General features: G+C 50.7%; 3 protein-coding genes across 3 annotated transcripts; 2 read left to right on the top strand and 1 right to left on the bottom strand.

Annotated features, from left to right (window-relative positions):
* The first annotated feature begins 160 nt into the window (after window positions 1-160).
* On the top strand, window positions 161-7,845 carry DFJ58DRAFT_744509 (acetyl-CoA carboxylase). Its single transcript, XM_041387321.1, has 13 exons — window positions 161-314; window positions 374-456; window positions 565-583; window positions 633-1,277; window positions 1,327-1,572; window positions 1,628-2,728; window positions 2,786-3,635; window positions 3,686-3,832; window positions 3,880-3,983; window positions 4,040-4,208; window positions 4,261-7,113; window positions 7,165-7,577; window positions 7,631-7,845. Exons 1-13 carry the CDS (start codon window positions 275-277, stop codon window positions 7,651-7,653), a joined length of 6,693 nt encoding a protein of 2,230 aa, XP_041245734.1. The 5' UTR covers window positions 161-274; the 3' UTR covers window positions 7,654-7,845.
* DFJ58DRAFT_874578 (armadillo-type protein) lies at window positions 7,631-11,675 on the bottom strand. The gene is made up of 4 exons (XM_041394399.1): window positions 9,000-11,675; window positions 8,872-8,949; window positions 8,157-8,818; window positions 7,631-8,095 (listed from the first exon to the last, which is right to left on the bottom strand). The coding sequence occupies exons 1-4, from the start codon at window positions 11,602-11,604 to the stop codon at window positions 7,964-7,966; spliced, it is 3,477 nt and encodes a 1,158-aa protein (XP_041245733.1). The 5' UTR covers window positions 11,605-11,675; the 3' UTR covers window positions 7,631-7,963.
* On the top strand, window positions 11,641-13,907 carry DFJ58DRAFT_779280 (uncharacterized protein). The gene is made up of 3 exons (XM_041389678.1): window positions 11,641-12,005; window positions 12,065-13,485; window positions 13,557-13,907. Exons 1-2 carry the CDS (start codon window positions 11,781-11,783, stop codon window positions 13,478-13,480), a joined length of 1,641 nt encoding a protein of 546 aa, XP_041245732.1. The 5' UTR covers window positions 11,641-11,780; the 3' UTR covers window positions 13,481-13,485; window positions 13,557-13,907.
* The last annotated feature ends 38 nt before the right edge of the window (window positions 13,908-13,945 follow it).

Raw genomic sequence — 13,945 nt, 5'->3', positions numbered from 1 at the left:
CGCTGTCGTTGCCGTATCGGCCTGTTCTGAAACCAGTTTCAAGACAAGCTAGCTACTCTCGATAAGATAACCATTGACGCGGGATATAATTGATTATTACGTAACAAAGTAGATACTTTGGGGCTCAGTAAAAGAAGTAATAAAATACTTGACAAGCCCCATCATATCTTCGTCTCGCTTGCTTTCTCTTTCCTCCCATCATCATCTCCCATCTCTGGCAGCCCAGTCTGCCGGTGAATTCAATTCATTCAATAATCAATAACTGGTGGCAACGATGTCAGCTTACGATCACTCAAAAGTAGCCCACTTCATAGGTACGCGTCCTATCACTGAATAATAAATAACGCGTTTTAGATGTTGATCTCATTTTCAGGTGGGAATTCACTGGATAAGGCTCCCGCTGGCCGTGTTACGGACTTTGTAAAGGCTCATGGAGGTCATACTGTCATCACGAAGGTGGGTCTTTTCACGGGTTCTTGAAACTGTTTCATTTGTTTTACCAAACCCCATTCATCCCTTAAATGATTTTTAATATAATTCTGATCAATCCCTTGTCTTTTATAGGTACTTATTGCAAATAATGGTACGTACCAACACAGGGCATACTGCAAAGGTTAACTCACGTTACACAGGCATCGCGGCGGTCAAGGAGATTCGATCGATCCGCCAATGGAGTTACGAAACATTCGGAACGGAGCGAGCTGTCGAGTTTACAGTTATGGCAACTCCTGAGGACCTCAAGGTAAATGCTGAGTACATCCGCATGGCGGACCAGTACATCGAGGTTCCAGGAGGATCGAACAATAACAATTATGCCAACGTTGACCTTATCGTCGATGTTGCCGAGCGTGCTGGCGTGCATGCCGTTTGGGCAGGATGGGGTCATGCGTCTGAAAACCCTCGACTACCCGAGAGTCTCGCTGCGTCGAAGAACCGTATAGTATTCATCGGTCCCCCAGGAAGTGCCATGAGGAGCTTGGGAGACAAGATATCAAGTACGATCGTTGCTCAGAGCGCGGATGTTCCCTGTATGGCTTGGTCGGGCTCTGGTATCTCGGACACTACCTTATCAGAGCAGGGTTTCGTGACTGTTCCCGACAAGGCGTATAAGAACGCTTGTATCACAAATGTCGGGGAGGGTCTCGCCAAGGCTGAGATTATCGGATATCCAGTCATGATCAAGGCCAGTGAAGGCGGAGGAGGAAAGGGCATTCGTAAAGTCGATCATCCGGATGCGTTCAAGAATGCATTCCACGCCGTTGCAGGAGAAATCCCAGGTACGATGATTTAATCCGACTTGAGCATCCCCTAACCTACCTTCTTCAGGATCGCCAATTTTCATCATGAAGCTAGCTGGTCAAGCACGACACTTGGAGGTTCAGTTGCTCGCCGATCAGTATGGCAATGCCATCTCTTTATTCGGGCGTGACTGTTCCGTTCAACGTCGCCACCAGAAGATTATCGAGGAAGCCCCCGTAACCATTGCAAAGGAGGATACGTTTGAGCAGATGGAACGTGCAGCCGTCCGGTTGGCGAAGCTAGTCGGATATGTCAGCGCAGGAACGGTTGAATGTATGCGCATTATCTATACCGGCTCTTTCAAATTCGCTAACTCATTCCCCTCTAGATCTCTACAGTCACAGGGAGGATGTGTTCTTTTTCCTTGAGCTGAACCCTCGTTTGCAAGTCGAGCATCCGACGACTGAAATGGTTTCCGGCGTCAATTTGCCTGCTGCCCAACTACAGGTAGCCATGGGTATCCCTCTCCACAGGATCCGTCATATCCGCACTCTTTACGGCGTGGCTCCCAATGCCTCGTCCGAGATCGATTTCGACATGGTGAAGCCTGAGTCGAATCAGCTTCAGCGCAAACCGCGTCCCAAGGGTCATGTCGTTGCAGTTCGTATCACTGCCGAGAACCCTGACGCTGGATTCAAACCTTCATCTGGATCTCTCCAAGAGCTTAACTTCCGTTCCAGTACGAATGTGTGGGGTTACTTCTCCGTCAGCACTGCGGGTGGTTTACATGAGTTCGCTGATTCTCAATTCGGTCATATTTTCGCGTATGGCGAGGATCGATCCGAGAGTAGGAAGAACATGATCGTCGCACTGAAGGAGCTTAGCATTCGTGGTGACTTCCGAACCACTGTCGAGTACCTCATCAAGCTCCTTGAGCTCGAGGCGTTCACCGAGAACACCTTCACAACCGGGTGGTTGGACACCCTCATCAGCAACAAGCTCACCGCCGAGCGTCCTGACGCTACGCTTGCTGTCGTCTGTGGTGCCGTTACGAAGGCGCATCTTTCTGCTGACGCTTGCACCAGCGAGTACAAACGCATCCTTGACAAGGGTCAGGTTCCTGCTCGTGACCTGCTCAAAACAGTCTTCGGCGTTGATTTCATCTATGAGAACACGCGGTATAACTTTACTTGCGCACGCTCCTCCAAGAATATGTGGACGCTGTTCCTGAACGGTGGCCGGACCATGGTTGGTGCTCGTCCACTGGCTGATGGTGGATTGCTCGTCTTGCTCGATGGCCGGAGTCATTCCGTGTATTGGAGAGAGGAAGTAGGCGCGCTGCGTCTCATGGTCGATGCGAAGACATGTTTGATTGAACAGGAGAATGATCCCACGCAACTCAGAAGCCCGAGCCCTGGCAAACTTGTCAGGTTCCTTGTCGATAGCGGCGACCATATTAACGCTGGCGAGACCTACGCAGAAATCGAGGGTAAGTCTTTTATAGTATGAACGCGATGTTTCAGCGCCTGAGCTAGTTGCCTCTAGGTCATGAAGATGTATATGCCACTCGTAGCTGCTGAGGACGGCATAGTCCAGTTTGTCAAGCAGCCTGGTGTCAGCCTTGAGCCCGGTGACATTCTTGGCATCCTTACTCTGGACGACCCAGCCCGCGTCAAACACGCTAAACCCTTCGAAGGCCTCCTCCCTCCTATGGGTCTCCCTGGCATCATTGGCAACAAGACCTATCAGCGTTTTGTTCGCTGCATGGGTACACTCAATGACATTCTTGAGGGCTATGACAACCAGGCTATCATGGCCTCGACCTTCAAGGACCTCATTGAGGTGCTGCATGACCCTGAGCTTCCTTACTCTGAGGTTAACGCTATCTTATCTGCGCTTTCCGGTCGCATGCCCGCAAAACTTGAAGAGGGTATCCGTAGCGCAATCGAGACCGCCAAATCGAAGAGCGACGCTCACGAATTCCCCGCAGTGCGCATCAAGAAGGTGCTCGAGCACTACGTCCAGGACTCCCTCTTACCCCATGACAGGGCGATGTTCCGCATGCAACTCACTGCTCTATATGATGTCCTGGAGCGCTTTATGGGTGGTATGAAGGGTCACGAGGTGCACACAATCGCCAACCTTCTTTCTGCATATGAGCAGACTGAGAAACTCTTTGGCGGAAGCATTGAGACTCGTGTCCTCAAGCTTCGAGAACAACACAAAGACGATCTCGACAAGGTTGTTGCACTTGTACTCAGTCACACGAAGGCACAGAGCAAGTCGAAGCTAGTGTTGGCCGTGCTTGACTACGTCAAGACAAGTGGTTTGCCTGTTTCGAACGCAGAAAGTCGACTTTACCAGGTCCTCAACGACCTGGCAGCTCTTGAATCCAAGTAGGGTCCTGTATTTTCTCTCGTTGTAATCACTCACCGAAGACCTTCAGGTCCTCCACCTCCGTTTCTCTTAAGGCTCGCGAGGTTCTCATTCTCGGGCAGATGCCGTCGTACGAAGAGCGTCTCATTCAAATGGAGGCTGTTTTGAAAGCGTCGGTCTCTTCGAGCGTTTATGGCGAATCTGGCAATGCTAACAGGTAAAACAATTAATTTAATGTTGTAACTGTCGCTAATGACCATTTAGGGCTCCATCTGCTGAAATTTTGCGAGAGTTGAGCGACTCACGTTATACCGTCTACGATGTCCTTCCTGCGTTCTTCTCGCACACCGATCCAGTTGTCACATTGGGTACGTCTTTAACTTGATGAACCAATACAGTAATTCTGACTGGGACCGTCCATCAGCTGCCTTCGAGGTTTATATCCGACGTGCTTACCGCGCTTACTCACTTCTCTCTATCGACTACGAGGAGGGTGATGGTTCGGACGATGGCGAATTGCCGAGCGCTGCTACTTGGAGGTTTAATCTTGGTCAATCTCATTCGCCACCATCGACTCCAAGCGTCACTGCACCGTGAGTTCACCGCACAGCGGCTTCTTCATTCGACTCACTCACTTGATCCCAGCGACCCTCGCCGCCAGGGCTCAGTCAGCGATTTAACCTATCTCATAACTCGCAGCAAGTCTCAGCCTATTCGAAATGGTGTTATTTCATCATTCTCTGACCTTGCTGCTATGGCACGAGGCTTCGAAAAGGTCGCCGAACTCCTCCCTATATTTGACGTCGACGAATTCAGCCAGCGTTATGGCAACAACCAGCCGCCTAATGTGATGAACCTGGCACTCCGTATCTTTGACAAGACCGATGACGTTGCCGAAGAAACTTGGGCAGAGCAGTTGGCAAAATTCTTGAACGATCGCAATGGCGTCCTTGCAAAGCGTGGTGTCCGTCGCGTAACTATTCTCATCTGCCGTCGCGGGCAATACCCGATGTACTTCACCCTTCGTAACTCCGGTGGCTCTTGGGTTGAGGAGCAAGCCATCCGTAACATTGAACCGGCTCTTGCTTTCCAGCTGGAGCTCAGCCGTTTGTCCCACTACAAGCTCACACCCTGTTTCGTCGAGACCAAGCAAATTCACATTTACCATGCCGTTGCTCGGGAGAACCAACTGGACAACCGCTTCTTCATTCGCGCACTCGTCCGCCCCGGACGCCTACGTGGCTCGATGAGCACCGCAGAGTACCTTGTTTCTGAAACCGATCGTCTCGTTACAAGCGTTCTTGACGCACTGGAAGTCGTCAGTGCACAACACCGCAATGCTGACGTTAACCACATCTTCATGAACTTCGTCTACAACCTCGCGGTCTCATATGAAGATGTTTTGACGGCTATTGCTGGATTCATAGAGCGACATGGAAAAAGGTTATGGCGTCTCCACGTCACTGGCTCCGAAATTCGCATTGCTCTGGAAGATAGCGAGGGGAATGTTACCCCTATTCGCTGCATCATAGAGAACGTATCTGGATTTGTAGTCAACTTCCATGGTTATCAGGAGATTACAACGGACAAAGGCACCACTATCCTGAAATCCATTGGAGAAAAGGGACCTCTCCACCTCCAGCCCGTCCACCAGCCGTACCCAACCAAAGAGTCGTTGCAACCCAAGCGATACCAGGCGCATCTTATCGGTACCACTTATGTCTATGACTTCCCCGAGCTCTTTTCCAAAGCCTTGCACAACCTCTGGATCAAGGCTCGTGCGACTGATTCTTCCTTGAGCTTGCCGAAGAACACTCTGGAGGCGAAGGAACTCGTGCTTGACGAGCACGATGAACTCGCGGAAGTTGAACGTGCTCCAGGAAACAATACCTTCGGTATGGTTGCTTGGGTGTTCACTCTAAGGACACCTGAGTATCCCAGTGGGCGCAAGGTAGTTGTGATCGCCAACGACATCACCTACAAAATTGGCTCGTTTGGTCCCATCGAAGATCAGTTCTTCTACACCGTCACCAAGTACGCTCGCGAACACGGCCTTCCTCGCGTTTACCTTTCTGCCAACTCTGGTGCTCGCATTGGGCTGGGAGAAGAAGTGATGAACCTCTTTTCGTGTTCCTGGAACGATGATGGGCACCCTGAGAAAGGCATCGATTATATTTACCTGACTCGGGAGAACTACCTGAAGGTTCAAGAGAAGGCTGCTGCGTCTGTGCGCACAGCTGAGATAGAGGTTAATGGCGAGCTGCGCTACAAGATCACCGACATTATAGGTCTACAGGATGGTCTCGGTGTTGAGAGTCTGAAGGGATCAGGTCTTATCGCTGGTGAAACGTCACGGGCATACGACGACATCTTCACTATCACTTTGGTCACCGCTCGGTCAGTTGGAATCGGAGCTTATCTCGTACGTCTTGGAGAACGTGCAGTGCAAGTCGAGGGCCAGCCCATCATTCTCACTGGTGCTCCAGCCCTGAACAAGGTGCTCGGACGGGAGGTGTATACCTCCAACTTGCAGCTTGGAGGGACGCAGATCATGTATAAGAACGGTATATCGCATCTCACCGCTAGCAGCGACTTGGAGGGTGTCACGCACATCTTGCAGTGGTTATCATATGTTCCAGAGTCGAAGGGCGACTCCCTGCCTATTCGCGAAACTTCAGACTCTTGGGATCGCGATATCGCCTTCATACCTCCCAAGGGCCCGTATGATCCTCGTTGGTTCATCGAAGGCAAAGAAGATGAACACACGTCACAGTGGCTCACTGGCTTTTTCGACAAAGGGTCCTTCCAAGAGACACTCGGAGGGTGGGCTCAGACTGTCGTTGTTGGCCGTGCACGCCTTGGTGGTATTCCCATGGGTGTTATTGCTGTCGAGACCCGGACAATTGAGCGCATTGTTCCTGCAGACCCTGCTAACCCAGCGTCATTTGAACAACGAGTCATGGAGGCAGGTCAAGTCTGGTACCCCAACTCTGCCTACAAAACCGCCCAAGCCATCTTCGATTTTAATCGTGAAGGACTCCCTCTCATCATCTTCGCTAATTGGCGTGGGTTCTCTGGTGGTCAGCAAGACATGTACGACGAGGTACTCAAACAGGGCTCGAAAATCGTTGATGGGTTGTCCGCCTACAAGCAGCCTGTCTTTGTTTACATCGTCCCCAATGGTGAACTGCGCGGCGGTGCCTGGGTCGTTCTTGACCCCTCGATCAATCCGGAGAAAATGGAGATGTATGCAGACGTCGAGGCTCGTGCTGGTGTTCTCGAGCCGGAGGGTATTGTTGAAATCAAGATGCGCCGAGACAAGATCTTGACATTGATGGAGCGTCTTGACTCGACGTACGCCGAGCTCAAGCAAGCCAGCAAGGATTCTACCAAGACCGACGAGGAGAGAGCCCAGGCAACGCAGGCACTTGCCAACAGGGAGACCTTTTTGCAGCCCACATACAAGCAGCTTGCTTTGCTTTACGCAGACCTTCATGAGTAGGTGTTCCCCCAACCTCACGAGATAATCTTTGTCTGATTTGTGTACAGTCGCGCTGGGCGAATGGAAGCCAAAGGTTGTGCTAAACCTGCCGTGTGGAAAGATGCTCGGAGATACTTCTACTGGGCCCTTCGCGCCCGCATCGCACGCTCCAGCTTGCTCGAGCAGATTGCAGATGGCAACCCCGAAATGGAGTCCGAGGAGCGTGCCGCGTTGTTGGACTCACTTATCCCTGATAGTGACTTGCCTAACAATCGTGCTTTGGCCGAAGTCCTTGAGCAGCTCGACATCACGCCGACCTTGTCGAAACTTAAGGCTGATCATCTACTTAGCCACTTTGCGGAGGTTGCCGAGGAAGACCGCAAGGCTTCTCTAGATGGTCTTGTTCGCATCATTGACAGTCTCTCGGATGGCGAGAAGATGACCTTGCAGTCCGCCATACAGAACACCGTGCGCTTAGTTGGTAAGCTTGGTCCAGTTGTTCTGTTGGGTTAATTCTGACGCATTTGGCTCCAGGACCTCCTTCGTACTCTAATTGAACAAAACCTTCTCTGATATTTCTTTGTTCTCTACGGTTCCCACTACGACTTTACGATACTCTCGTTGTTCACTGCTTAGAATACATACATAATACCTCGCATAGATGTCTACAATACACCAGTCTGAAATGTTGTGACACAATCCATTCGGCACACAATGCTATTTTACCTGAATCCAGCTGAACTGGAAACATCATTAGTCCGACGCGATGTCGAAGGACCCAATGATTATTGCATTAAGATCTACATGAGGCATGGTAATAAAAACATAAGTAACTCAGTGCCTAATCATACAATGACTCGACGTTGTTCAGAGGAACATCTGCAGTGGATGCTTGTCATATACATTTTGTCCTTCACTGAGCTCACCCAGGTCGGGATAGAAGGGAACCATAGCATCCGAAGCGCCCAGGTACAATGCGTTATAGACGCGCCAGTAGACCTAGGTAACAAAGTAAATCAGATCAGTATGAGACATAGAACATGCACCTGGGAAGACGCACCTCGCGGACTTTGCGTGCAGGGTGGAATAAACCTTGAAGAACGTAGCTCAAGAGGATACCGGGGCCAAGACATACCCGCATTGCCTCGATTGCGTCCATAACAGCACCAATGACATGCGGCGACGTTTCAAAACAATTAGGCCAGACAAGATTCATCAAGTGCATCATAGAGTCTTCGCAGCCCATGCCCGCGACACCAAGTGCGATGTGCTTCACGATGACGCTAGCAGTTTGACGATGAACAAGGTCGCGATCTGTGAGGGCATCTTCAAGCATGGTGACTACGGAGTCACAGTAGTACGCCGACTGGGGACCAATATATTCGAAGACAAATGTGAGGGCTTTGAGACAACCGGTGCGCACGTTGAGCTCCGCTGTCCGGTATTCGTTCAAGATGGCAGGGATACACGTGAAGGGACCGCAAGTCTCAGCGACAATGGCGATGGCGACAGTACTGCAAACACGACTTTGACGTTCTTGCACGCGCAAGTTGGTAAGAAGAACCGAAAGAACATCCTGAGGACCCAAGGACTTCGCAATATATCCGAAGGAGTTGACAGCAGCACGTCGAATACCTTTCTTGTGCGCCTTCAATAAATCCAGTAGCTCGAAACAGATGCGCATCCACTCTCGCGCCGGCACAAATTCTGCCCCACGATCGGCTGGTCGAAGAATAAGTCAGCGAATGGAGTAGACACATCATATTGACACCTACCAATACGACCAATTAAGTTGATAGATGCCTCCTGCACCTTCTCATGACGATTACGGAGGATAGGCGTCATTCGAGGCACTAATAACAGTATTAGCAATCAGCGTTATGACTTAGTAGAAGCAACTCACAAAGATCCTTAACCGGCGGATTCATCTGCGTCATACCAACAACATTAGCAATTGCTCCCTCTGCAGCAATGATACTACCGAGAGTGTCGGGATATTCTTCACCAAGTTGCTCGAACAGAACGAGGCCTAGCTTGCTGAGAAGTTGGTCTTCCCCGCACTGCTTGATTACGACAGCCAGCCTCGTCGTGAGATCTGCAGCCTGTTGCCGGACCTTAGCGCTCTTGTTATTGAGCCGCCAGAGAACGGTAGAGACAATCTGCGTGAGATAGGGCTTGACACGAATGCCAAGGGCGTTGACCACCGTGCCGAAGCCATCAAGCATGACTTGATCCTCGGTAGTCTGCTCCTGGAAGGAGTAGATGATACCGTCGACTAGACGGACCTCGAGCCGCTCGTCAATATCTGAAGCACCGAGCATAGCGACGACTTTGGTGATTGTCTCCATGACCATCTTCCGGTAAGGCTCCGCTTCATCCTTTAGCTCATTCACAACTCTGCCGACTATCTCGGACACCCCAGCCTTCTGCGCAAGCTCGACAGTCGTCTCCACAACCTGGCGATAGTTTCGCCTATCAAGCGCCATGCGGCGGACCCAGAACGCTCTGAAGAAGTCAGGCAGGATGTCCTGCTTAATATATTGAGGTGTGACACCTTCAGTGGCTGCGCATTGTTTGACCACCTTTAGGACGATCTTCTTCATCTCTTCGTCAGAGGTTTGGAATTCACGAATGAGGATGACTGTGACTTCCTTGGTGTAGTAGGATGCGTACTCGGGGTCCATGAGGGGAATAATGAAGCCGATGGCCTTCAAGAAGGCAGCAAGGCCCTTGCCACGATGCAGACGAATACCGAGCCAGAGGGGCTTCAGCACCTCATCGAAGGACTCGATACCGTAAGGCGCAGCTGCTTCAGCAAGGGCAGCAAGTCCGAGTGCAGTCATGGTCCGCACTTTCTGCTGCTCATCCTGCAGACCGTGTGCAATGCAGGCCACGAGATTGCGAAGATGGGGCAAGACGGCACAGCCCATCATGATAGCGATCTGTTGCACGATACGGATACCGGTATGCCGCGCCTGCCATGACTTCTTACTGCGACATACGGCCTTGAGGAAAGGCAAGAGCGAGGGGATACCGAGCGCAGAGGCAACGACAGAGAATGCGCGAGCGGTGGTGTTACGGACGTACTCGTCGGCATGGTCAATGTCAGGACGCATAGTGGATATCATGTGTGCGAGACCGGCAGCTTTGGAAAGGTTGGATATAATCTCCCGACCCTCCACACGAGCATAGTAATCCTCATCAATGAGGAGCGGCTCAATGACAACGAGAATTTTGTGAACGTACGGACGGACAAGATCGTCAAGCTTGTAGAGGACACGATCAATGACCTTCACAAGTAGGTGGCGCTCCTGATCCTCGAGAGTACGCTCCATGAGCAAGGGAAGGATCTTGTCAAAGAGAGGACCAGCACCAAACTCGCGAGCCTTGTCAGTGATTTGGCGGAGGGCAGTCTTTCGTACAGGAGGAGTACCGTTCTTTATCTTCAAAAGTAAACGCATGATTTTACGCTCCTTCATCTCATCCACCGATAGCTCCGTTTCATCTTCCTCCTTAAGAATCTTGGCGAAGTACTGAGCATCCTCGGCCTTGAAAAATGCAAGACTACCGACACCAGGTATTTCGGTGGGAAGTTCAGGCGCGAGGCCGGCAGCAGCAGCCACTGCTGCTGCGTCTGAGCCTTCCTGGATATGGAAGCCACCTACTTCTGTCACTGGTGCACCCATAAGCTTGCGGGGAGCTACCATCGGTGCATATCCAGGGGGAGGAGTAACAATAGCATACCCGGTGGCCGGTAAAATAGCATCCAACTCCTCGTCACTGAGATAACGGTTATGCTTATCCTCCTGCATGATACCCGGCGCATTCATTATTATCTGCGTCATGGGGGTTTCTGGAATGACAGCAGCCTGATCCCAGCGAGATTTCTTAGGTGTCTCACCGACAGCGGCGCCCTCTGCCGGAGTAGCGTCCCAGCGAGAACGACGCTTTTTTGGCGCGGATGCTTCCAGGGCTTCTTTCGACCATTCGTTCTTATCAGTCTTGTTAGGGTCAACGTTCTCATCCGCAGGCTCGGGAACATCCCATCTCCGTTTGCGTTTGGTCCCAGAAGCAGCTTCGCGAGAGTTCGCGAGCTCTTTTGCAGTAGCAAGTTCCATGGCGACATCCTCAAGTTCGGCACGAGGAGGGGTCTTGTCAAGGTCCATTTTCATTTTTCCCTCTTCTCTCTCCTGCCTCTCTTTCTCTTCAATCGCCCGCCTGACCCTTACTTCCTCCTGCTCCAACCTAGCCAATCTCATCGCCTCTTTGTATCCTCCTTCCGTCTCCATACCATCTTCGACGGGTTTAAAGGCATCTGCGCTCTCCTGCGCAACACGACTGAAGCGACGGTTGTGGTAGTCGGACTGCCGTGCTGCAATCTGACGTTTTGAGGCTGTTTCTGCGAAGGGGTCGACATTTTCTTCTTCTGCAAGATCTGCAAACTCCTGTAATATTTCCTTTGGTGCGGTAAACGAGTCGACAAGTCTAGGAGAGTTGGGAGCAGACATGGTGAAGGGTGATGGTGGTGCAGAACAAAGTCGTGAACATCGTGACCGACAGCGAGCTGAGTATGAATAATCCCAGCTGCAAGCAAGACCAAATAAATATTATGTTTCCTTTTACGTGAACCAAACTCTAATTAGTTAGGGACTCGAACGCCAAACGGACTCCCATCTTGCAGGCAATGCATAGATTGTTTCTCGTGCATGAGCTACTCATGATAATATGCGAACATCTGTATGATGAAGATGATATCCCAAATGCTTCCAAAAAGGCTCTGGCACGTCTTGCCAGAACCTGCAAGGCTTTTCATGCAGTGGCATTGAATGCTCTCTGGTCAAATCTCGACGGCGTTGCGCCTCTAATCCAATGCCTGTCTGCAGAAGTCACCCGATTGTGTTGGCGCCTGGTACGTCGTTTGTTGTTTACAGTAGTATTTAACTCATTGAGTACTTATCATCTCCTCAGCCCCTAGGTACAGCAGTGGTTGGTATTGAACGGGCACCTCGAAAAGCAGAATGGGACATCATTCAAGGCTATGCTAGTCGTGTACGGCGTCTGCGTGTTTTAAATCCCCTTCGTTCTGTGGAACCATCCGTCATCTTGACACTTTCCCGTCCACCTACCACGTCCCCGCTGTTCCCGAATCTACGCTCGCTTGTATGGAATGACAGCAGACCCCAAACGATGGGCTTCTTAAAAACTCTATGTGGACCACTTCTGACATCCCTTACGCTTGATTGTTCGAGTACTGGCACTGCTCGGTGGGATGCGGCTGCATCTCCTATATTGACTGCTGTGCCCGTCATTTGCCCTGCTGTCAAAGTCATCACCCTTCCCTCCGGTTCCCCCTGTCCCCCAATTTCGAACATGCTTCTCGCATGGAGCCACCTCGAGGAAGTCACATGTGGTGAAATCGATACAGTCATCTTTCGCCATCTCGCCAAACAAACCTACTTACGCAAACTTGCATTTACATTGTCACAATCGATCTCTCAAAGTCTGACAGACCACCCTCCATCTCCGCAAACTTTTTCGCGCCTCCGTGAACTGGAAGTTCATGCACCTGAGCTACCTTCCTTGATTGAGTTCATGCAGAAACTAGAGATACATCCCACATCTATTCGCGGTCAAGTGGATGCTGGCCCAACTCCCTGCGACATGGGAGCATTCTTTGCTTTTCTCACAGAACATTATGTGGGCGTTAAACCGCAGAATGTCTCATTGCAGAGTCTTCCTAGTATACGAATGCCCTCTGCGGCTCAACCTCCGTTGCCGCCACCTACTGGTAATCGATTTAACGGACGGTCATCCCACACCGGCATCCATGGCAATGATTTCATGCCTCTCACTCAGTTTGGAAGCATTAACACCTTAATAATCGACGTGAATTGTAGTATACATCTTGCAGACGATGATCTGGCATCTTTGGCATCTGCATGGCCTCACCTCCGGACCTTTAGTGTCAACAAAAGGCACGGCTGGGTCGTAAAATCCGATATCAGCCAAATTGGCTTACTCGAGATGCTTCAATGTTGCCCCAGACTCCAGACTCTTTGTATTGCAATCGATACCGACACATTCACAGAGGTGCCTTTGGATCGCCCAGGAGGAGGAGTCCAAAACATGAATATCCGGACAATTGATTTTGCAGACTCGGTTATCCAACCTCGCGCAACCACTGTGGTCGCTGCATTCCTGTCCGATGTTTTCCCCAGGCTCAACGAGGTTACAGCTTGGAAGTCTGATCAAATGCGTTCCCGACGGGACGCAAATAGCACGAGCCCGACGGCATACGCCATTCATTGGGAAGGTGTTTCTCAGCAAGTCAAGGGAATGATCAGAATTCGACAGCAGGAAAGGAGGTGGCGCCGGAGCGAATAAACCAGGTACGTTTCATGTTCGAGATCTTGATTTGATAGGCTTTGACTGACTCGGTTATCAATGACTTGATTCTTAGGTGGATGTTGACTTCTTCAGTCCGATGTTCATGAAACGGTCGGTTACAGTCGGGTACAGTCGGTTACCAGCCCTTACTTACTCGAGGTACAGTGTAGAGTCGAACCAGGGCTCTGATATTTCGCTCGGTATGTATGAGGGTGCAAAACAAGAAGTATGGCGGTTTCCAGGAAGGTTTTCCATGCAATACAACGTTGAATACTGGGTCGATCAACTACTTACTTAGTATTCGACCGAGCCTCAGAATGATTAGGTGAACTTCTTCGAAATTCTAGCCATGGTATCCTAATCGATCGCGGGATGGAAATTTTGTCTCCGGAGCTGTAGTATCCTGTAGTCTGGCCATGATTAGAAGGAAGAAGACCGTCTTTCCTCCTTAACGATGCTGCA

The sequence above is a fragment of the Suillus subalutaceus genome (assembly GCF_016647625.1).
Source record: "Suillus subalutaceus strain FC151 chromosome Unknown DFJ58scaffold_32, whole genome shotgun sequence".
NCBI classification, from domain to species: domain Eukaryota; kingdom Fungi; phylum Basidiomycota; class Agaricomycetes; order Boletales; family Suillaceae; genus Suillus; species Suillus subalutaceus.
This window is presented reverse-complemented; position numbering and strand designations above follow the sequence as displayed.

What these genes read in the sequence shown, in the direction of transcription:
- DFJ58DRAFT_744509 (XM_041387321.1), top strand. Translation starts at nt 275, where the DNA reads ATGTCAGCTTACGATCACTCAAAAGTAGCCCACTTCATAG. An exon ending in CGTTGCAGGAGAAATCCCAG is followed by an intron (nt 1,278 to 1,326) that starts GTACGATGATTT and finishes TACCTTCTTCAG; the next exon opens with GATCGCCAATTTTCATCATG. An exon ending in GAATCTGGCAATGCTAACAG is followed by an intron (nt 3,833 to 3,879) that starts GTAAAACAATTA and finishes ATGACCATTTAG; the next exon opens with GGCTCCATCTGCTGAAATTT.
- DFJ58DRAFT_874578 (XM_041394399.1), bottom strand. Translation starts at nt 11,604, where the DNA reads ATGTCTGCTCCCAACTCTCCTAGACTTGTCGACTCGTTTACCGCACCA. An exon ending in TCCGCCGGTTAAGGATCTTT is followed by an intron (nt 8,950 to 8,999) that starts GTGAGTTGCTTC and finishes TACTGTTATTAG; the next exon opens with TGCCTCGAATGACGCCTATC. An exon ending in CAACTTAATTGGTCGTATTG is followed by an intron (nt 8,819 to 8,871) that starts GTAGGTGTCAAT and finishes TTCTTCGACCAG; the next exon opens with CCGATCGTGGGGCAGAATTT.
- DFJ58DRAFT_779280 (XM_041389678.1), top strand. Translation starts at nt 11,781, where the DNA reads ATGCATAGATTGTTTCTCGTGCATGAGCTACTCATGATAATATGCGAA. An exon ending in CCCGATTGTGTTGGCGCCTG is followed by an intron (nt 12,006 to 12,064) that starts GTACGTCGTTTG and finishes TCATCTCCTCAG; the next exon opens with CCCCTAGGTACAGCAGTGGT.